This window comes from Nematostella vectensis, chromosome 11 (genome assembly GCF_932526225.1).
Source record: "Nematostella vectensis chromosome 11, jaNemVect1.1, whole genome shotgun sequence".
In the NCBI taxonomy this organism is placed as follows: Eukaryota; Metazoa; Cnidaria; class Anthozoa; order Actiniaria; family Edwardsiidae; genus Nematostella; species Nematostella vectensis.
In genome coordinates, this window is record NC_064044.1 from 5,632,709 (window position 1) to 5,653,617 (window position 20,909).

Here is a 20,909-nt window from a genome sequence, read left to right on the forward strand (position 1 = left end):
CATTAGCTTGCACGAAATCACTTTTAAACTTGACCACGACCCCACAAACGATTTCTAAATATTTTCTACACTGCATAATGATCAGGGATATGTGTTTTCTTGTGTTCATAATGATGAGCGATTTGTGTTTCCTTACAATTTAAGGTGAAGGGAAATTATTCACATTTTCGGCATCCACTTTATTTGTTCATGCGGTTTCTCGTAGAGTTAATGAATCGGCAGTATTTTTATGCGGTAAAACAATACATTTGCCTTAATCCTTCGTCTAAGTTCACAACTTTTTTGAAGGAATTGTGATTAATCAAGACTGTTGAATGGTAGAGAGCAATAGGAGAGAGACTTTTGAGTTGAGAACATTAAATGGAGTCCAACACCCTGGCTTGGCCTCGAGGACTGACAATATAGAATATATCAACTCGGTAAGTGGAATTTGAATCGTTTAACGTCCTGATATAACTTGGTGTGAAAATATAAAATAGCTAGTATTGTTTTACGGCAGCTCATTGTACTCTTTATTGACTGGATTTTTTTCAGGGCTCTTTGAATCGCCTAGTCTTATTTTCGGCAAAAAATGTATATTGCATGTTTTAACCTATTTCCTAAAAACAAAGACATGGAGTTATGTATTTGAAGAAGAAAGAATATTCATTTGTCTTAGCGGTCGCTCCAAGTTGCCGGCATTTTTTATAATGGTGGGTTATTGATGATTAAGAAATTCTGCTCGTTTCCAGGCTTTTTTAGGTCAATCACTCTTAATGATGTATGCGCATGCGCGTACTCGGACAAAATAAGCTCACAACCATTTGCGAAATTGTTCGAGTAAAGCTATAAATTAATTAAGTCGCTGTTTTCACATAGTGTAAAGCTTTAAAACCATTGTATAAAAGAGTACATGTTTGTTTGCCATTTAAGGAGTCTTTTATAAAATTAATAGTCTAGTTTGCTCCAGTTTTTTTTTTTTGTTGTTAAAAGTAAAACAGTTCGCCGGTAAAACGTCACAATTTTGAAGGAAAAAGGGCTGATTAAACCGCGCGGTACGACCTTGTCTTCGACCTCGATCGCATAGGGTAAACCTGGGAGCTAGGTTGGCGGCGGAATACTGATCAAGGCTGAATAACGTAAACTTGGATAGGAACATAGGGGTTTGAATGCACGATAGCTCCTTATCAGCGGGGACAACTTTAATTAGTTAGAATCTTGTCAGATTTAATGAAGAAATACATGTGTTGTGCCGAAGCTAGTGCAATTGAAAATTAGCGCAATTGTCTCTTGAAATTCGTTAATGGAGATAATTCCTAAAAGTGGTTCCATTTATTTTATTTGTTCGTCGCTTTTGATATGAAGTAATAAAACTTTAAATTAAGAAGTTCTGAAAAATAACAGTACCTGTATCAATTTCAAACTCGGTATTTTAATTTACTCGTCCTCTTTCTACCAATAGAAACATGTTGGGCTCTTGCTCCCTTCAAATTGATAAATAACTTTAAACATACGACCTTTGTTTTGGTTTTCTTGCCACTAGTAGCACTCTAGCCCTATCGTATACCCGTAATACTATATAACTTCATCTGCTCAGTTGGGCATGTTCTTATGCCAGTCGATAAACCTGAGCGAATGCCAGCATGATTCTAATTTACTAGCACGAGGTCTCAGCACGCGCCCTTTATTCATTATAGCGCAATATTAGTATTTCTCCATACGTGCCAGACAAAGAACCGTGCATCCGTTCGCGAGGCTACATATTTCTGGTACGAGACTATTTCTTTGCTTAGCAAAAGTCAGATAGGTATGTATGCAAACCTTTATCAACTTTCCCACTATTTAGCTAAACTAAAACGACTCGCATTGCCATGGGTTTGAGATTTTTTAAATTTGGATGTATTCTATGTGCTATTGTTTCACAAAAGTGTATGAAGATATTTTGTTCCTCCTTACCAAGCCTGGGCTGCTACCCGAGTGTTTTCGTTGTCCATGGCGACTTGTGTTTTTTGGTCAATGGTATTTAGTTTCCCTTATTTGTTTTTTTTCGCATAACGTAAAACCAACCAGCTCGAAGGATGCAGTGTTTGACATAGCAGGGAGCACGGTTCATCTCCCTTTTATAGATATAAATTCAAATGTTTAATTTAGAAGCCTCTTTCTGCACCGGGGATTCCAATGAACCCCGAAATATCAAGGCTTCGAGGTAGACCGGTACTTCTCTATAGAAAAGTTTTTTTTTATTTTTTATCGTTATTATCAACTATAACTAATGGAGATTTTTTCCTTAGAATTTATTAGACAAAATACCGGTAGCAAACCCATACAACTTTACAAAACCCTCGTGCTTCAAGGCCAAGCGTACTTCACGACCACCTTTGTAATTCCGCGTATTGGTGACTGTAGAGTAGTGTTTCAAGCTTGAAGCTCGGGCCTTAGCAGACAACAGATACACTCCCTTTTGATTTTCTACGACAAACTATATCCACGATAATTACACATTTCTTGGCTTACTGGTACGTGGTCTCAGCGCTTTCCGTTTTCAAATACCCCAACATCCTGTAACCCAATAACATATTACTGCTATAGAATAATGCAAAGGGAAGGCTCCAACGCCCCCCCCCCCCCCCCCCCCCCCCCGGGCTCCAACGGCAATCGCCCATACCCCGATTACGAATGTGTTATCACAAATCCCAAAGCAGACATCGATTTCTGTGGTTGGAGCAGGCAAAGAATAGCCTGACGCCTCGTTGAAGCTAAACACCATAATACCCAACAAATTCGATCGTTAAATTTACCCATCCTTCATGGGATAATGAGGGAACCTTTCGGGTGTATATAAGGCGTGTTTCCAGTATTTCCTTGGGTTCCTTTGACGGCTGTTCGAAAAAGAAATGACCCAATTTTTGCGGCCAAGAGGGAGGGGGGGGGGGGGGGGGGTAGGGACCGTGCAAGCTGCGAGTCAATGCCCTTTTCTGACTAACTGAAAGGACTGCTATATATGTATCAGGAGATGACTGGGCAACCACGAAACAGGCTTGTAGAGATGAAACGGTAGTTCGCGTGTTTTTTTCCTACAAACCAAGATATATATATACATATATATACTGTGGCCCTAAATAAACAGCATTCGCCAATGTCGAAGTGTGTGTTTATAGGAACGGGCCAATTACGCCGCCATTTTATGCTCCCGCTCAATGCCGAGTCACACAAAGAATCCATTTTTTATCGGCTAATTCAAGCAAATAACTGAGAAAGTTTAATCAAATATCATTAGTAAAGTATCAGACTTCAATCGTGGATAGTTATTTTGAAAATTTCTTGCAAATAAACCGTTGTATTTTCAATTATAAAAATAGCAAAGGAGAAGCTGATCGACATTCCTTAAACCTGTAACAAAGATTTTTGGCATTGGGGGTCAGCATGCTCGACAGCACCTCGGCATATTGAGTGTGTCTAAGGAAACCCTAGATACAAATTCTAGTATATGAGCATTACTTTAAATTAAACAAAAATATTGTCAGCTACCTTTTCAGAAATTCCCACGACTCTGTCCCTGATCTGATAGCCGATGTCAAAAGTCTTATTACGGAAGCCCATGAGTGCTTAATTTGATCAGTTTAAAGATACGAATTGCTACCGCACGTTTTATGTGATGGAAAGTTCTCGCTGTATATAATTGGAAGTAGCCCCACTTGTGTGAAATTAGTTTTATCTTTAGTTTCATTTATTTAATCGTTCTATTTATGTTAGTTATTCCTTCCACCTTTCCTTGGAACATACTTCATAGAAGCAAGTGATATGTCTTCTTTGTTCATTAATATTTATACCATGGACTTTTTCTTTTCATATCATGTTTTCCAACTGTAATCGTCTACATATTGCAAAATCTTATAAGACGCCTAGTATAAAAAAAAACTAACGACTTAACATGAAGTTTTACATTTATATTTAAAGTGCAGATTTTTTCCCCGCTTGGCTGGAAGATAGTCTCTCTCGAGCAAAACTCGGTATGCGTTATCATGGCATGTACGGACTAGACGCGCATAGCTGATGAAAGCATATACCTATGTGTAAAACGGTTGCGTAAGTTCGACCGTTGAACCCGAATTTCTTTTTTTATAAAGCTTTATTTGACAGAAAAGGAACATAAAGGAATCCCTAGTAGAGTTTTGCGTTTATTTAGTGGCAGTTTTGCTCTGGCTAGTTTATACCCGATAATAAAATGCTGTGCTGCTATATTTCATTGAGGGCTTGTCATTTTCATATTTAGAATTTGTACTTCAAAAATGCGAAACATTGGCATGCAACACTCTTTCGAAAAAAAAAAACATGACGTGTTAACGTACTTAGGCGGACTTGAATCTCCGTTTAGAAAAGAGCAAAACACCAAGTGTCTACGACGAAAGGTCTCGAAAGACAGACGTCATACATTTTTATACAGAGAATAAGACCCTTTAAAGAATCATCTGATGTGTCCTATATCTTTGATGACTAGAACGTACCGCCGAGATGTCACCAAACTTGTAACTTAATGCTTAGGGACTTGAAGTTAAACCCCAAAGAACGCTGGGTTTCTGCACATGCGTATTTGCAATAAAATTCGGATTCAAAAAGGAGCCAAAAAGAGAAAAAAAAACATCAAAGAAATTTATACCACCGTCAATTGAAAATCCGGTAAAAGGGAATTAGTGCTTTCCTCTCGAATTATGAAAATAAATTGTGTCATCTGTTGCACACAAATCAGCACTATCTAATTTAAAAATAAGAAAATTAGCTTCCATATCACACCTACTCGTGGGTATCCTCTTAGCTGAAAAGAGAGGTCACGTACGCGTACAAACTGTTTGCATATTGCGCTGAGGACGCCGAAAATATACCGCTCAATAATTGACAAGGAAAGATCGCACCCGGAAACTACTACATGAAGTCTGCGAGACACTCCTGTGAGGCGAAGCGGTGAAATCTCACGTCCGATGTTACAAAGTTTACAGTTAGAATTTCCTGATGCAGTTTGAAAAGAAAGGAAAATTTTGTCTGATCCCGGAGAAAAAAGGGTCTCACTACGAAAGTAAGATTTGAGATTTTTGGGTCTCGTTATGTTATGTTATGTTGAAATAAAAGGTGATAAAAAATAATTCCTTGAAAACCACCTAATACATTGGAAGTTTGTAAATTATGAAGTTAAAAGCGGTGGAACGGCGTTTGGTGTTAACCGAAAGTTGATAATTTAGAATTCATTTTTTCTACCAGTCTAAAGAACAAAGTAATTTCTGAGAAAGGATCTCCATTCCCAACGATTGTTCGCTGTATTTTGCCAGTGCTCGCATTGACGCTAATACTTGTCAAGTTCCTTTGTTGGAAATGTTATAACGGGATAAAAGGGGCAAAAAGAACGAACTTTAAAAAGACGTTCTTTTTCCAAAAGTTTCGCTCAGAGATTGTCCTGAAATCGAGTAGCAGAGGTGCCGAAGCCCGTATCTTTCCAATCTATCATCAAGCAGACTATCGCTCGGTCAGCCCCTCTGGCGTCTATGCATTTTTTTTTTCTTTCATCCCCTCGTAAAAGGTCAAATGCCCAAGTCATAGAAACAAGATACCTATATTGAGTATCCACGTTGTTTTCGTATCCTGCTGGGGTCAGAAAAAAAAAAACTTGAAGCTCATCTGAATTCCCAGACATCCCAATCAGCACAATTCCCCCTTGACTTGCCATCACTGTTCTAACTTCTGACAAATGTGCTTCAAATCATCACAAACTTCAGGGTAATGTTTACTTTGTAGCCTAGATGACTTCCGGAAATATTTTCTTTGATATTCTCGCCTGACGTTGAAAGGTAGGGTTTCCTTTTTCGGGGTTTTTATTCGACGTCACGGAAAGTCATACGTTTAAGCGGTCGCTTTAACTTCGTGAAACCCAGTGTAGTTGAAGCACCGCGAAGGTTAGGCCGGCGTGCTTCGGAGTTCTTCGCCTTTCGTTAGCCATCACAAGGCCGCAACGTGGAAATTGGTACGATGTTTGCCTTAATTAAACTACACTTATAGTTAATTGAATAGGGCATTTATATTTGATCAATCCTGTAAAATTTGATTGACCATAAAACGTTTGATTGGACTACCTAAGAGTTTTTATACACAATTGTCTATTCGCATCCGAAATGATTGCACCATTCTAGTAAGACTTTTAAACTGTGTGTTTAATATTTTGAATCCCTAATCCATTCATAATCGAAGTTGCGGATTATTTTAATGGTTCATTTGTAAACTAGAGTATTAGCATATTATTAATTTGAGCTGAACAATGCTTCTGTCTTGAAATTCCCTCACAGAAATTTGAGTTTCGCCAAGAACGCTCCGTCGCGGGCGAAGTGAGAGAAGTTCGGTTCATCATGGCCGGGACTTCACTGAAGAGCATAGCGATACTCGTCCTTGTTATTCTATGCTTGTTATGGCAGACTTCAGGCTTTAAAAGAGAACGACAACGTCATGGAAAATCTCGGCGAAAACCTAATATAATCTTCATCATGACTGATGATCAGGACACTGAACTTGGCTCTATGGATGTTATGAACAAGACACGGGAGATTTTCAAAGGAGGTACACAGTTTGTGAATGCATTTGTGACTTCTCCGATATGTTGTCCTTCGAGATCTTCGATTCTTACCGGAATGTATGCACACAATCACAACGTGCTGACCAACAACGTGAACTGCTCGTCTTTGAGCTGGAGAAGAGGTCCAGAGAAAAGAAACTTCGCAAGATACGTTGCGGAAGCTGGTTATCAGACAGGTAAGTTCAACCCTGAACACGAACGGTCAAATTGTTTACCAGCAACTTTAGAGTGCAAATATTCATAATGTCTGGCACGCTAGGGACATATTAATTAGTCTTTTATTGAGTGTTAAGATGATAACGACAGCAAACAAGCAACCAGATGAATAAAAACCAAAGCGCTCGTTATAGTTATTATCCAAATTCCTGAACTCGCTGTGGGAAATTTTAAATGAATTTTCAAGTTGTGTGTCCAGCGAGATGCAGACTTTGATAAACAATGTCAAATTTTTTTGATCATCATCATCTTCAGAACACTGGGCTACCCCAAATAACCCTTTGACCCAAGTGGCACAAGTATGCCTCTCTATACCTCCACAAAGACGAATTATGCCCACCGAATGAGCTGCTAATTGAGAAGTTTACTACTTCCTCAGATAGGGCCATAATCCTAGATTATACCCTCCCGATTGGTCAAAAGTAGAGTATTGGACCAGTTTTTGCATATTCAGCATTTTTATCTTAGACTAGAAAAGACAAGTCCCACGCTCTCTCATATCGATAATACAGCCCATGTCGAGATATCCAAAGATTTGCTTTTTCTTTGGTTTTCTATTTACAGGAAACAAGATACCTAACGATTGGCGTTTCTTTTGGTGTTAAGCGTTTAATCCGTGATAAAACTGTAGTTTCTTTTTTGAATAGCTTTGGAATGTTTTCGACCACCATCATTCATCAGCATGTGGGGTAAAAGCTGGCGCCGAATATATCTTCGGCTCCATATGAACTGAAAAATTTTAATGTTTACTAATAGGTATGCTTAAAAAAGAAACGCCAAAAATGGTTTGGCATAAGCATACAGTAGGGTTTCACGAATTGTATTTTCCCCACCAACTTGATGTGTATCACAAAAATATTTCCTTCGACATATTTTAGAGGTAGTTTTTATTTTTATTTTTTTGTTTCCCTGTCAAAATTAAGCTAAAAATAATTGTCTTTAGGACACACATGTTAAAAGGGGTGAACAAAAGAAAAAAAAACATTTAACCGAGCAAAGAATGCCATTATTATGTGATGCCGTATGACAGTATTTTTTGTTGATTTCCCTAGCCACTGCCAATAAAACTCCAAGAAGTCTCTATGTTTTTAGTGATGTGACCATTTATGTTTGTTTGTTTTTTTACTAAAAGCCAGCAATCGAAGAACTAAAAAATTCGAAAATCGATCTTAAAATAAGTATTCTATAGGAAACTAAATATGAGCATTGTTCTTTTGTATTTGCCTTTATTCAACCTGTTTTGGTTCATCGATAGTGCCTAAATGAGTGGTAATTATTTAGGTTTTATTTTATGGAAATAGTGTAAGCACATTAATATCATGCCAATGTTTACAAAACCCATTTGCCGGCGCAATCAATGATCCTAAAGATGAGCTGTTTAGCCAAAACAATTGTAGTACGTCACCTTAAGGTTACTCCTATCAAATGCTGGCCTGGAAGTAGCTAAACGTGATAAATGTAATATCATCACAGGCACCCCCGGGGACCCAGGGCGTACTGAGCGGAAACGAGCGCTGAGCGTACGAGGGCGAGCTGGAAGCGGACGAGCGCGCGTCGTTACACTCAGCGCTCGTTTCCGAAATCTCAGCCGTGTGTCCATCCTCGGGGACCCAGGGCGTACTGAGCGGAAACGAGCGCTGAGCGTAACGAGCGCGAGCCGGAAGCGGACGAGCGCGCCGCGGGGGAGGAAGGAGAAAAGGAAAGAAGAAAAAAAACGTCTTTTCCCCTCTCTTCATTCTCCCTCTTTCTCACCCCGCGGCGCTCGTCTGGCGTTATGCTTGTTTACTCTCAGTACGCCCTGGGTCCCCGAGGATGCATTACAGGAAGCCAAAGCTCAAGTTTTGGAGTTTTGGTGTTGCTTGTGAGAAATTCACAATAAAAACACACGAGAATCATCGAGCTCATAAAAATGGTAATTGTATTTATCTCTGTAAAGTTGTAGAGGTAGCTGATTTTTGCGACACTTCACAGAGGGAATAACAATTATCACCTATTACATCTCGGTGCAGTCTTGAGTGATTTTAGTGTGAGTCTCGAACAAATGTGAGCTTGAGCTGTGACATTATTAGGCTGATTTTCAGTCATACCAAAATAACTATCCCTTATTTCATGTTCTAAAAATGTTTTGACAAAATATTCTTAATATTGAAAGGATGATTTACATCTTTCAAAAGAAAATACCAGCCCATACTTTTCTTTTTTTGTTTTTCAGACAGCAAAAAAATTTCAAAGTCAAACCTTGAACAATGGAAATATGTATTGAAACGTTTGGTTTGACCAATCACATGTTTGAATTGCAAACAGTCAACTGAATTGTCGCTTGTGATTCGTCAAAAGAAAATAAACATTCCAAGGATATTTTTGGTGCTCACGGTTTTACCACAAAGAGCAACTTTTACATTTTATGTTGTATTGTGTTGTGGAATCCAATAGGTATATAACATATGGAAGAATTCGAGGAGAAATGAGCTAATGACGCTATTTTCCAATACGTTCTAATTTTTGTAAGCTCGAAAAGTTTTCTGAGCTCGAAAATGTCCCGTACGTAAAAACATATCAGCATTCATTGTCAGACTTTTCAAAATTTACATTTCAAATTAGAACAAATTTTTAAAAACGCCGTAAGAATACGTTATGGTACAACTATCAAAGTAACAAAATTTTACCGAGCTCATCAAGGATAAAAAAAATAATTATTAAGGGCAAAGGACCCTGGTAAAGAGAGACTGCACGTGAAAATGTATTCCAGATGTTTTCCAACATATTTCCACATCCTCCACAAAACCACACAAGGGCCTCAGAGGTTTTGATATACATTTTGTAAGAAAGTCCAGCCCGAGATTTCACCAAATTTCAAGAACATGCGAAGAACGTGACGAAGCTCTGATAACAGAACAATTTTCTCTTTTTTTTCAGTCCTGATGCGTTATAAAAGGCAGAATCAAATTGTGGTCATAGTAACAACCTTATTATTGCTATTGATCATTAGTTTGATTCTTTTCCTTACAATTCACTGGGTATTATATTCTTATATACACTAAAATATAAGAACATTGTTAAGAAGATATTTAGCCTCAAAATTTTCCAAAAAAAAAAACGGCCCAGCCTCAACTGAAAATTAAGCTAGACGTTCTTATAAAAAAAGAGTGTAATTGTATTTACTTCTAATTATAAGAGTGTATAAAATGCAAGTAAAACAGATTTCGTTAATAATTTCCAAAAAGTTAGAACGATGTAAATATGAATGCAAAATGTGTTATACGACATTTTGCGCTTTCTAAAACTCACAGCAAAACAAATCCTATCTGCTTTGCAGCCGCTCACAAGCTTGTGGGGAAGGCGTGCGTGACGTCACTAAGAGCGGCAGTAAACAAATTAAAAAACTCCCTGACGTCTGAAAATTTGGCCCAACCACTCAGTTAATAAGCTAAGGGGGGAGGGATGGGGTATTTAATTCGATATCCACGATCACAATAGCAGCTGCTTTTAGGACTATCACAAAGGTCTTTCAAAAATCGTCTAGCTGCTCTTTGGATTAGCATTCTTTCATGGCGATTTCGATTTCCGGTTTTTGCGGTCCTGTCAAATAACGCACTGTCATCACATCGTTAGAGACGAACTTTGACTCCTTTTGTAAGCCAAACCACAGGTCATGATTCCAAAATAAATAAATTCTTACTGTTACCGTGACAACAGCACGCTCGAAACTCTGGAACCTGGGTATTAAAATCATGACTAGTTTTTCGAATGCCATTTGTCGGTGCAATCAGTAATCCTTTATGTGTTTTGATGTTTTTTTTTTTATCCTAATCGCTGAAAATTTCAGAGAACAATGTTTGAAGCTTAGCGTCTTCCAGTCTAATATGGTATTATATTTGCTGCTGTTCTTGTTTAGCTTATTATTTTGTAAACAGTATCAATAAGATAGTATTATTTTAACAATATACTTGTTATCCCTCCTTTCTCTTCTCCCCCCCCCCCCCCCCCCCCCCACCAACCCCCTTCATCTGCCCCGTTTCGCTGACCTCGTCGACCTGTTTCTTTTTGTTCTCTAGGCTATTTCGGTAAATATCTGAATGCATACGATGGGAGCTACATCCCCTATGGCTGGCATCGATGGGCTGGTCTTATCCGGAACTCTCGCTTCTACAACTACGTTCTACGACACAACACATTCTACAAGAAACACCAAAATAATTACGAGAACGATTACTTCACGAACGTCATCACAGATCATGCCATCTCTTTTTTCAAAAATTCCAAAGCGCGAAAACCCGACCGACCGATTATGATGGTTGTGAGTCACTCTGCGCCGCATGGACCTGAGGACGGAGCGCCACAATACCAGGATCATTTCCCCAATGCGACGGCACCAAGGTGGGGCAAACACGTTGTAAACCACAGGGTACCCTAGCCTACTCAGGTGTCTCTAGTGTTTTAGGTCTTTTATTGGGAAAAAGGTTTATTTTTTTTATTTCGGGCTTCTTGTGACGTGATCAAGAAATAACGGGGGGCTGGGAGTAATGGATATCCCCCTCCCCTCTTCCGGCTTCCGGTTCAACTCGCCCTTAGTTCCCTGTCTTCCATGAATAGTACTACAGGAAAGCCCAATTTATAAAAATATTGAAAAAGTCCCAAAACAATCGAAATGCCTGCGGAGGAGGCTAAGGCCTATCCTGTTTTGTCTAAGGTAGCCAGCCCTTATTAACATGACGCAATTAAGGTTGGGTGAACACAGAGTAAACAAAGCTTAGCTTTTTTCTTCCTTTGATAGCCAAGACAATGGGTAAAGAGATGATGTTATGAAGTGGGGGTTCACGAAGTGCTGTTACATATAAAGAAACCGTTTTAGGGGTCTGGTACCGAGCAATTTTAGTTTATTTTCAGAGGCTTTCTCCATTGATTAAAGATGGTCACAGTCACTGTTTTTCTCTTCTGAATACAATTCATAAAGTTTGCGAAGCACCTGCGGTACGCCAGCCTTAAAAAATGATAAGAATCGTGCAGGATTTCAAAATAAGGAATATATTAGTTTCCTGATATGGAACGGTCGCCATCTTGGGTATATGCTGCGCAGGGGGAGGGGGAGAGTTTTTTTTCCTATCGGGGTTGACTCTAAGTGATATCTGTATGATAACTGCTGGGGTTAGCTTGACAAGAATTATGCACGGTTCTCCTGTGTCCACAGGACTCCTAACTGGAATTTTACTTCGCCTGACAAGCACTGGATCGTTCGAGTAACGCCACCTATGACGCAACAAAAGTCGGATTTCTCTGACATGCTCCAGCGCAAACGACTACAGACTCTACTCTCCGTGGACGACAATATTCAGGTAATGATATACATAGAAAGACTACAGACTCTACTCTCCGTGGATGACAATATTCAGGTAATGATATACATAGAAAGACTACAGACTCTACTCTCCGTGGATGACAATATTCAGGTAATGATATACATAGAAAGACTACAGACTCTACTCTCCGTGGATGACAGTATTCAGGTGACGATATAACTAGAAAGACTACAGACTACTATCCGTGGATGACAATATTCAGGTAATGATATACCTAGAAAGACTACAGACTCTACTCTCCGTGGATGACAGTATTTAGGTGACGATATAACTAGGAAGACTACAGACTCTACTCTCCGTGGATGACAATATTCAGGTAATAATATCACTTGAAAGACTACAGACTCTACTCTCCGTGGATGACAATATTCAGGTAATGATAACAAGAAAGACTACAGACTCTACTCTCCGTGGATGACAAAATTCAGTTAATGATATCACTTGAAAGACTACAGACAAGCTGTAGAGATACCAGGTGGTTTGTTGGTGATGTATATCACTCTAGCCCTATGTTGATTTGTTCCTTTATATTCAGGTAAGCTTGACGTCATCAAGCTTATCAACTTTCGTTGATATGCGTGACGTCATATCATGCTTAATGTCCCATTGTATTTCACAGCGTATCTGGGATATGCTGAAAGAGACTGGATATGACCGGGATACCTATATCTTTTTCTCTTCTGATCACGGTTACCACTTGGGACAATACGGCTTGGTCAAGGGCAAATCCATGCCGTACGAGTCCGACATAAGGGTTCCTTTCTTCGTGCGTGGTCCTGGGATTCCCACAGACTCCAAGTAAGATTTTCGATTGGGTATTTTAGTAGCGACATGTTAGTTTTTCGGGCCTAATTTTTAATTTGTTGGTATGCGACGGACGACTGGCAGGAATAAATCATATCATATGAAGTACTTATTGACTCTTCCTGGCCTTTCCTTTTCCAGGATGCACGAGATGGTGTTGAATATTGACCTGGCCCCTACTTTCCTGGACATTGCTGGTGTCAGGCCTCCAAAGACTATGGATGGTACATCCATTATGAGACTCTTTAGACGCTCCAGGCCAGGAAAGTCAGAGAAGGCCCGACGTAGAAGGTAAATATCTTTTTGTTTCTTTCTTTTTGCACTCTTTTATAATGCGATGCAGGCTGCCGTGGCAGCTAATACGAAGTATTATTGTGCGACGCGCGCTATCGTGGCCACCAATACAAAGTGTTATAGTGCGACGCGCGCTATCGTGGCCACCAATACAAAGTGTTTTAGTGCGATGCGCGCTACCGTGGCCACCAATACAAATTGTTATAGTGCGACATGCGCTACCATGACCACCAATACAAAGTTTACCATGCGACGCGCTACCGTGACCACCAATACAAAGTTTACCATGCGACGCGCTACCGTGACCACCAATACAAAGTTTACCATGCGACGCGCGCTACCGTGGACACCAATACAAAGTGTTATAGTGCGACGCGCGCTAGGGTGGCCACCAATACAAAGTGTTATAGTGCGACGCGCGCTACCGTGGCTACCAATACAAAGTGTTATAGTGCGACGCGCGCTAGGGTGGCCACTAATACAAAGTGTTATAGTGCGACGCGCGCTACCGTGGCCACCAATACAAAGTGTTATAGTGCGACGCGCGCTAGGGTGGCCACCAATACAAAGTGTTATAGTGCGACGCGCGCTACCGTGGCTACCAATACAAAGTGTTATAGTGCGACGCGCGCTAGGGTGGCCACTAATACAAAGTGTTATAGTGCGACGCGCGCTACCGTGGCCACCAATACAAAGTGTTATAGTGCGACGCGCGCTAGGGTGGCCACCAATACAAAGTGTTATAGTGCGACGCGCGCTACCGTGGCTACCAATACAAAGTGTTATAGTGCGACGCGCTCTACCGTGGCCACCAAGACAAAGTGTTAAAGTGCGACGCGCGCTACCGTGGCCACCAATACAAAGTGTTATAGTGCGACGCGCGCTACCGTGGCCACCAATACAAAGTGTTATAGTGCGACGCGCGCTACCGTGGCCACCAATAGCTAGGCGGTCAGCATGCGACCATCACAGTGTTATTTACACAAACCTCCTATAACTCCGAGGGTTTCGAAGTGATATTATGTGCACTGAAACATTTAGCGCGCTTAAAGTTCATGTCAATCGGATAGTTTATTTCTCTTTTTCGTATTGCCCGTCTTTTCTCAAAAATTGTCTTCTTTTCTGCAGAAAAGATACTCAGCCCTGGCGCGACACATTTCTGATCGAGAGAGGGTAAGATACATATTCTAGTAGGAAATAAATTTGAAATTCCGTAGAGGAAAAGCAGAACTACAGGACTCAAGAGCGTATCCAATGTTGCGCACGTGCTCTCTATGTTATATTAAAGCGTTCTACATCTTTACATCCCCCTGTTGTTTATGCATTTTCCCTTGCCCCCTCCCCCTGTACTACTGTTCGAGCCCTACTTCTCCCACTAATCATTCATTTCTCGATTTGTCTTTTGGCCGCTAACTTGGCCCGGCTGCTAGGACATTTTCTAAGACTGTACCATAGAAAGGTAAAGATTACTCCTGTTGAGAAATAAGCTCCTGTTGATAGCAGGAGATTTAAGCTCCCGATAGAACTACCCTGAGTGGTATAAAATAAAGGTTTTATTCATACTTTATTGTTATACTCCTTTTACATACAGGAAAATCCGAATCCAAAAAACTAAAACCCCGAGCCAGTTTATCATTCCCAAGTCAAGCTTGCACAAAGATGTCGACGAGACGAAGCCGGGGCAACGGATGAGCAAAGCTGCCGTACTTGAAAGGTTTTGTTCCGAACCAGCCAATCAGCTACCGTGCAAACCCGACCAAAAATGGCACTGCATCAAGGTCAATAACCTCCCGCGATTGCGCAAGTGCAAAAAAGTCGGACAGACATCCGGTTATTATGGGTCACCACCGACGACAAGTCCGGCCCGGGAAATGTGTACTTGTTATCGACCGCGTGTGACAAGTGTCGGACCGTATGACAACATAGATGATATGCCATACGGAGGTAAGTATGATTTGGATATCATTTCAAATGACGGTTAATATGACGTTAAAGATTGTATTAGTGATAATGATGATGATGGTGGTGTTGATGATGATGGCAAAGATGGAAATAATGGTGATGCCAATAATCACTAAAATGTTTGACTATCGTGCATTTGTTTTTTTATCTCAGACGATGCCACTCAATATCTTTACCTCAATCAAGTTGATAAAACCAGGCATCGGAGATCGATACGTGATCAACGCAAACCGCTGTCTCTCAAACAGCGCAGGCTCATGCGGGAGCTAGCACGCATGATCAAACAACAAAAACGCCGCGAACGGAGCAAGATGTTGTCACGTGGCAGTAGCTCAGTGCCGACCACGCCCCCCTTGCCGGTAGTCCTCGACTCCAAGCTGCAGAGACTGAATAAGCGGATTGCGGGAGTCAGGCAAAGGCTCGAGAGCTTGAGAGGGAGAAAAAGGAAGCTACAGAGAATGAGAGAAGAGCAAGAGACTGTGAGACATTTTAAAGAAAGGTAAAACAAATCACATAGCCGTAGCAGGCCACGTAATATATATATATATATATATATATATATATATATATTTTTTTTTTTTGGGGGGGGGGGGGCACAATACAGAACTATTAAGAAAATATTAGGGGGGCACAGCCACGCCCCTACTGGTCGTATAAGTTTTTAAAATATTGGGGGGGTGCCCCCAGTGCCGCACCCCCTGCTACGGTCCTGAATCATAAATGCGAAATAGACACAGTGAGCTGAAGGTACGCAGGTAATGGAATTGGAGATATACATCCAACCAAGGTGATAGCAATTACTCCTAGGCCATGATACATCAGGATTTTAGACAAATTCCAAATCGAAAAAGGAAAACAACATAATTGATCCTCTAAACGCTCAAAATACCACACAGGGTATTAATGGATTAATGTTTTGTGTTCTTAATTTCAGATACGAAGAGTTCCCTTGTCCATGCCCGGAACCTTCCGCGAGATCACGACCTAAACGTAGCCAGAAGCGGCGGGGGCAAAAGATTTGGCGCCTGCGTGCTGGCGTCTTACAAGCCGCCGAGATGAAAAAGAAACGACAGAAGGCTCAGAGTTTGGCGGAAAGAAAGAAGATCAAGAAGGAAAAGAAGAAGTCTAACCCGCGACGATCCAAATGTTCTGTTCCAGGGCTCAGTTGCTTCTATCAGACGAATTATCACTGGAAAGTGCCTCCTCTTTGGACTGGTAAGAACGCCTTTGATTATATACAAAGATTTTGGTACAACGACGACAGCAACAACCGGGATTTGCCGAGGGGGGTGGGGGTGTGCAGTTCATATTTATCGTATGGAAAATGATAGTTATTGGACGGTCCTTCAATAAGAAAAGACTCAGGGTGACCCGGCGGCGATTGGGGGGGGGGGGGGGGGGGGGGGGGTGAGGGACCACACAATATTTATCAGCAATGATAGCACAAAGGACACAACGGCAATATCGGCTGGAGCGCAACAAAATTAAACAGAACAACAACAATAATAGCTGAACTCAACAATATTAACAGCAATAACACAACCACTAGAAGCTGCACACAACAACATTTATAACAGCAACAACAGCAAAAACCAAATCACAAAACAAAACAAATAGGGGCTGGTCAAGACTCGGAATGGAACGCTTACAAAGGATCCCATTCAATATTTTTTTACTCTCAAGTAAGAGATCGAGCTCGATAATCCGCCCATTTCGGAAAAAATAGTATAATTAATTTCAATAATAGGGAATCATATCATGGTATGCACAAGCGCATTGAAACGCAATTTTATCTTTATTGTTTTGATTTCAAACGTCATCTTTGTCATGCCCAGAAGTAGAGCTCCGACCATTCGTTATAATTTTGGGAAAATCCACTAACCGTCTTGTTTATTTTATTGTTTTGATTTCAATATTTCAATCTTTGTTCTATTCAGGAGGGGAGTTCTGTTTTTGTCCGAGCTCAAATAACAATACGTATTGGTGCCTTCGGACCATCAATGCAACACACAACTTCCTGTACTGCGAGTTCATTACACAGTTCTTGGAATACTTTGATCTTACTCTGGACCCATATCAGGTAGGCTAAGATTAAAAATGAAGAAGGGGGGGATAATAATTCAGACCTGATACTTTGCGCTCGACATTCTTGCCAGAATGTCGAGTGCAAAGAGCATATGAAGCAAACGTTGTCGTTTTGGGGGTCTGGTACCGAGGAAACTAAGTTTCTTTTCAGGGACCTTCTCAACTAACTAAAGATGGTCACAGTAACTGTTTTTCTCTCCTGGTTACAAGTCATAAAGTTTACGAAGCCCCTGGGGTACACTTACCTTAAAAATTACAAGAATCATGCAGATTTTCCAAATAAGGAATATATTAGTTTCCTTATATGGAAGTGACCGCGTTTGCCAAAAACGCCAATTGAGTCCCAGGTCTGACTGGGGGGGGGGGGGGTCCACAGTCTTACACTATATCAAAACATTTGGTCAAGCATTTTAGCCGGGTAGATAATAACTATTTCTTATAATACTTGCAGAAAATGCGCAGTCTAACATGCTTTAAAACGTCTTTTCCCAGCTCTATAACATTGTGGACCGCATTAGTCCCATCATGCTCTACGATCTTCACAACCAGCTCGAGGAAATGCGCAAGTGCAAAGGGGCAGAGAGCTGCACACACTACCACGGGAAGCCGCGGAGCTCCTCAGCCAGCGTGCAGGCTCCGCTCCTCGGAGCTACCCCATCGGTGGAACCCACCGAGCAGTCACGTGTTGTTGAGACAACAACTGCACTATTTACTAATGACATGACTACAGAAGCGACTCAGGAACCAACTGACGCCTTAACGACTGTTCCATTATATGAGGCGACACCGACTGTCGCGAATATGGAGAAAAATGAACATGATGGGAACAGTAGTGACTATGGAAATTCCGAAGTGACAGAACAAGAACACGACGAAGATGCAAGTAGCGAAGAAAATGATGATAAACCAACAAGAAAAACAAAACTCGACAAAGCGCAAAGGAAACTAAATAAGCGTTTGAGGCAAAAAAAGAAGAATAAGAATGTTGCTAATGGCGAGGAAAATGAACGAAAGGTAAAGGGCGATAACAAAGGTTTAAAGAAGTTGAAAAAGAAGAGGAAGGGAGGGAAAAATCAAAAGATGCCAAACGAGGATGCAGACTCTAAGAACATTGCGTCGAATAGTCTAACTAAACAGTTGGAGCCATGATCCGTTATTCCCTTTAGGCTGGTTCTATCTTCCGATCTCCCACATCGGATGAGAAACAAGCGTGGTTTAGATATATAACGACGGGAACAGAACACAACGTTGACAAAATTCAACATGCATGCTCGATGGAACGTGCGTCTTGCTGCCAGCGTCATTGAACTTAAATCATCGTTCCAATCTATTTGCATACGATCGGGAGATTATATGAAAAAACGCTTGAAATTTTACGATGTGACGCGCGCTACCATGGCCACCTTGAAAATAGCCAATAAGGATGCTAGAAACGTGCTATCTTATTGGTATTTCGCTAGCCAATGAGCGTGTCAAAGAAATAATTAAGCGGCACATTAAAGTGCGGCGAAGTTGTCAATCAAAACAGGCTCATTAACCCACTTTCTTGAAACTTCATCTTAGTGGCCACGGTAGCGCACGGTGGCGATCGGGGCGATGATATGAGAAACAGCATTTAGTAAGCAACTGGTGATGTGTATTATGCGTTACTATGGGGTAGTGGGTGCGTCTATAATTCGTTTGTGAGCAATGTTATTTTTACTCTACCCCTTTTCAGCCTCGCTTTCAAGCAGGGCCCCATGTAATGGAATCTTAGAAGTTGAGCAATGTCATTCTCCAAAGCACAGTTTGTACCATGGTTCCGGCTCAGTTTTATGCAGAGCTTAATTCTTTATTATGAATGGGATTGGGAGTCCTCAGAGGGTTTTTTTTTCGTGTTGCAGTTATAAGCCTATGATTGATTTTGTTCGTTCTTCGTTCATGTACATCTGTAGCCTGGGGGCGGGGGCATTTAACAAAAAGTAGTCAATCCATTGTACGTAAAAAGTTATGCCAATACGAAACAAATTTGCACAAAGTAGGAAGATTTTGATATATCTTGGTAGTTTTTTTTATAGCACAGACATTGAATAAAAACATACTAAGAGCCTATCCAAATTGGAGCGCGGGTACATCTCTTGATTTAAATAATATCTGTGTCAGCATTCAGTTCAGTTCTTTTTGGCGAGCGTGGCGTAAGAGGGGTAAGTTATTCCTTGAATTCCACAATACCGAGCACATGTTTACTTACTGGGAATAAAAAGCACTTAGTTCTTGTATCACTGTAGTCTCCATGGTCAACAGGGTCATAAAAGTGTAAAACGGTAACCGGGATTTTAGATTCGTGAAACGAGGACAAGGGATACCCCCCCACCCCCTTTTACCTGCCCCCTTTCACTGACCTGATCTAATACTCTTTGATCTAACGTCTAGTTCCAGAGGGGTCGGAAGTATGACCCCCCACCCCTATGGATGGATATTTTCTGGAACTACACAAGTATAAGCATAAGTAACTTATATTTTTATACCGCTGTGTAGATTATTATTTCTAATGTTGAAGGTCTGGATCGAAGGAGTTTTTGCCTGGATCCTTCATTCGCGGATCGCCGTTTATTACCTGTCCATTCGAACTCTTTTGATGCATTTGGATAAGCGGCTACTCTTACACAGGGGTAGTATAGGGTCCTCAAAGGAAAGACATGGGGGGGGGGGTGTATTTGGGTTCCTGAAAGATAAAAACCCTTCGTGCATGACCAAACCAAATTTCCTTTACCCTTGATTTTTTACAGTAAATGCGCTCATATGCCCTTTGTAAAGCTGACCCCCTCCCCTCCCCCAGCTATTGCCAAAGGAACTGGGAACATCGGTAGAAAAAGATACTGTGATCTCGGTCCTATATATTTGGATTCATCCAGCTTCTATTTTGCTTCCACCTTTGCTAGGTTACTATAAGGACATTCAACCATCTGATGACATAATCTGTTTGTTATTTAAACAGCTGGGGCCGGTTCCTGAAAGGCCGATTAACTTAACCCTCGATCAGCGCCTAATCCCGGGTTAAAATTCGCTAATCGTAAGTTAGCTAACCGACTGATAACTCACGGTTCCCGAAAGCCAAGTAATCCCCCGAATTACTAACCCTGGATTAAACGAGTGAAAAACTGGTTTGAGGAGTAAAATTCACACAGGGTACCCAGTATATCAACAGAAAGCAACTTAAATTTACCTTTGGTGGTTTTATATTCGCAGAGAAGCCTCAAAACGCCTCTACATCATTTGTAATTACCTCCATTTCATTGCCAAAAATGTCATTTGCAGGATTCGGGTTGGTGCGTGACACTAGCGAGACAGATTCATTTCAAGTACAAATTTCATGTAACTTTCTGTCTGTCCCAGCACAATTTTAAAGTCAGCATCGCAACGAAGGTCACATAATAAAGCGAAATGTTAGGATATTTGATCCCTAAATTGTTTTGTGTAACGTCTTTTTTGTCGACAACTTTATTTTATGAAGCTTTAGTTCTACTACAAAGTTTGGGAGGCCTGTGTTACGCCAACTAAACAGTGGGTTAGCGAGTTAACCCACCTCGCGAGCAGGGTTAGATTTTACCTCCAAACTG

General features: G+C 40.9%; 1 protein-coding gene across 4 annotated transcripts; it reads left to right on the plus strand.

Annotated features, from left to right (window-relative positions):
• The first annotated feature begins 299 nt into the window (after positions 1 to 299).
• On the plus strand, positions 300 to 19,568 carry LOC5505447 (extracellular sulfatase Sulf-1). 4 transcript variants are annotated; one of them, XM_032373866.2, is made up of 12 exons: positions 300 to 419; positions 6,309 to 6,768; positions 10,864 to 11,185; positions 11,997 to 12,141; positions 12,785 to 12,963; positions 13,111 to 13,260; positions 14,392 to 14,436; positions 14,855 to 15,207; positions 15,379 to 15,724; positions 16,160 to 16,440; positions 17,163 to 17,305; positions 17,803 to 19,568. In XM_032373866.2, the coding sequence occupies exons 1-12, from the start codon at positions 315 to 317 to the stop codon at positions 18,457 to 18,459; spliced, it is 3,186 nt and encodes a 1,061-aa protein (XP_032229757.2). In that variant the 5' UTR covers positions 300 to 314; the 3' UTR covers positions 18,460 to 19,568. The 4 variants fall into 4 exon arrangements, with proteins under 4 accessions (XP_032229757.2, XP_032229758.2, XP_048589869.1 ...); XM_032373867.2 differs by lacking the exon at positions 300 to 419 and adding an exon at positions 1,653 to 1,786; XM_048733912.1 differs by lacking the exon at positions 300 to 419 and adding an exon at positions 5,642 to 5,745.
• The last annotated feature ends 1,341 nt before the right edge of the window (positions 19,569 to 20,909 follow it).

Bases quoted from the DNA above. Each gene is read 5' to 3' on its own strand.
- LOC5505447 (XM_032373866.2), top strand. From the start codon at position 315: ATGGTAGAGAGCAATAGGAGAGAGACTTTTGAGTTGAGAACATTAAAT. The intron at 12,142-12,784 runs GTAATGATATAC...TGTATTTCACAG, and splicing joins CCGTGGACGACAATATTCAG to CGTATCTGGGATATGCTGAA. The intron at 14,437-14,854 runs GTAAGATACATA...TTTTACATACAG, and splicing joins ACATTTCTGATCGAGAGAGG to GAAAATCCGAATCCAAAAAA.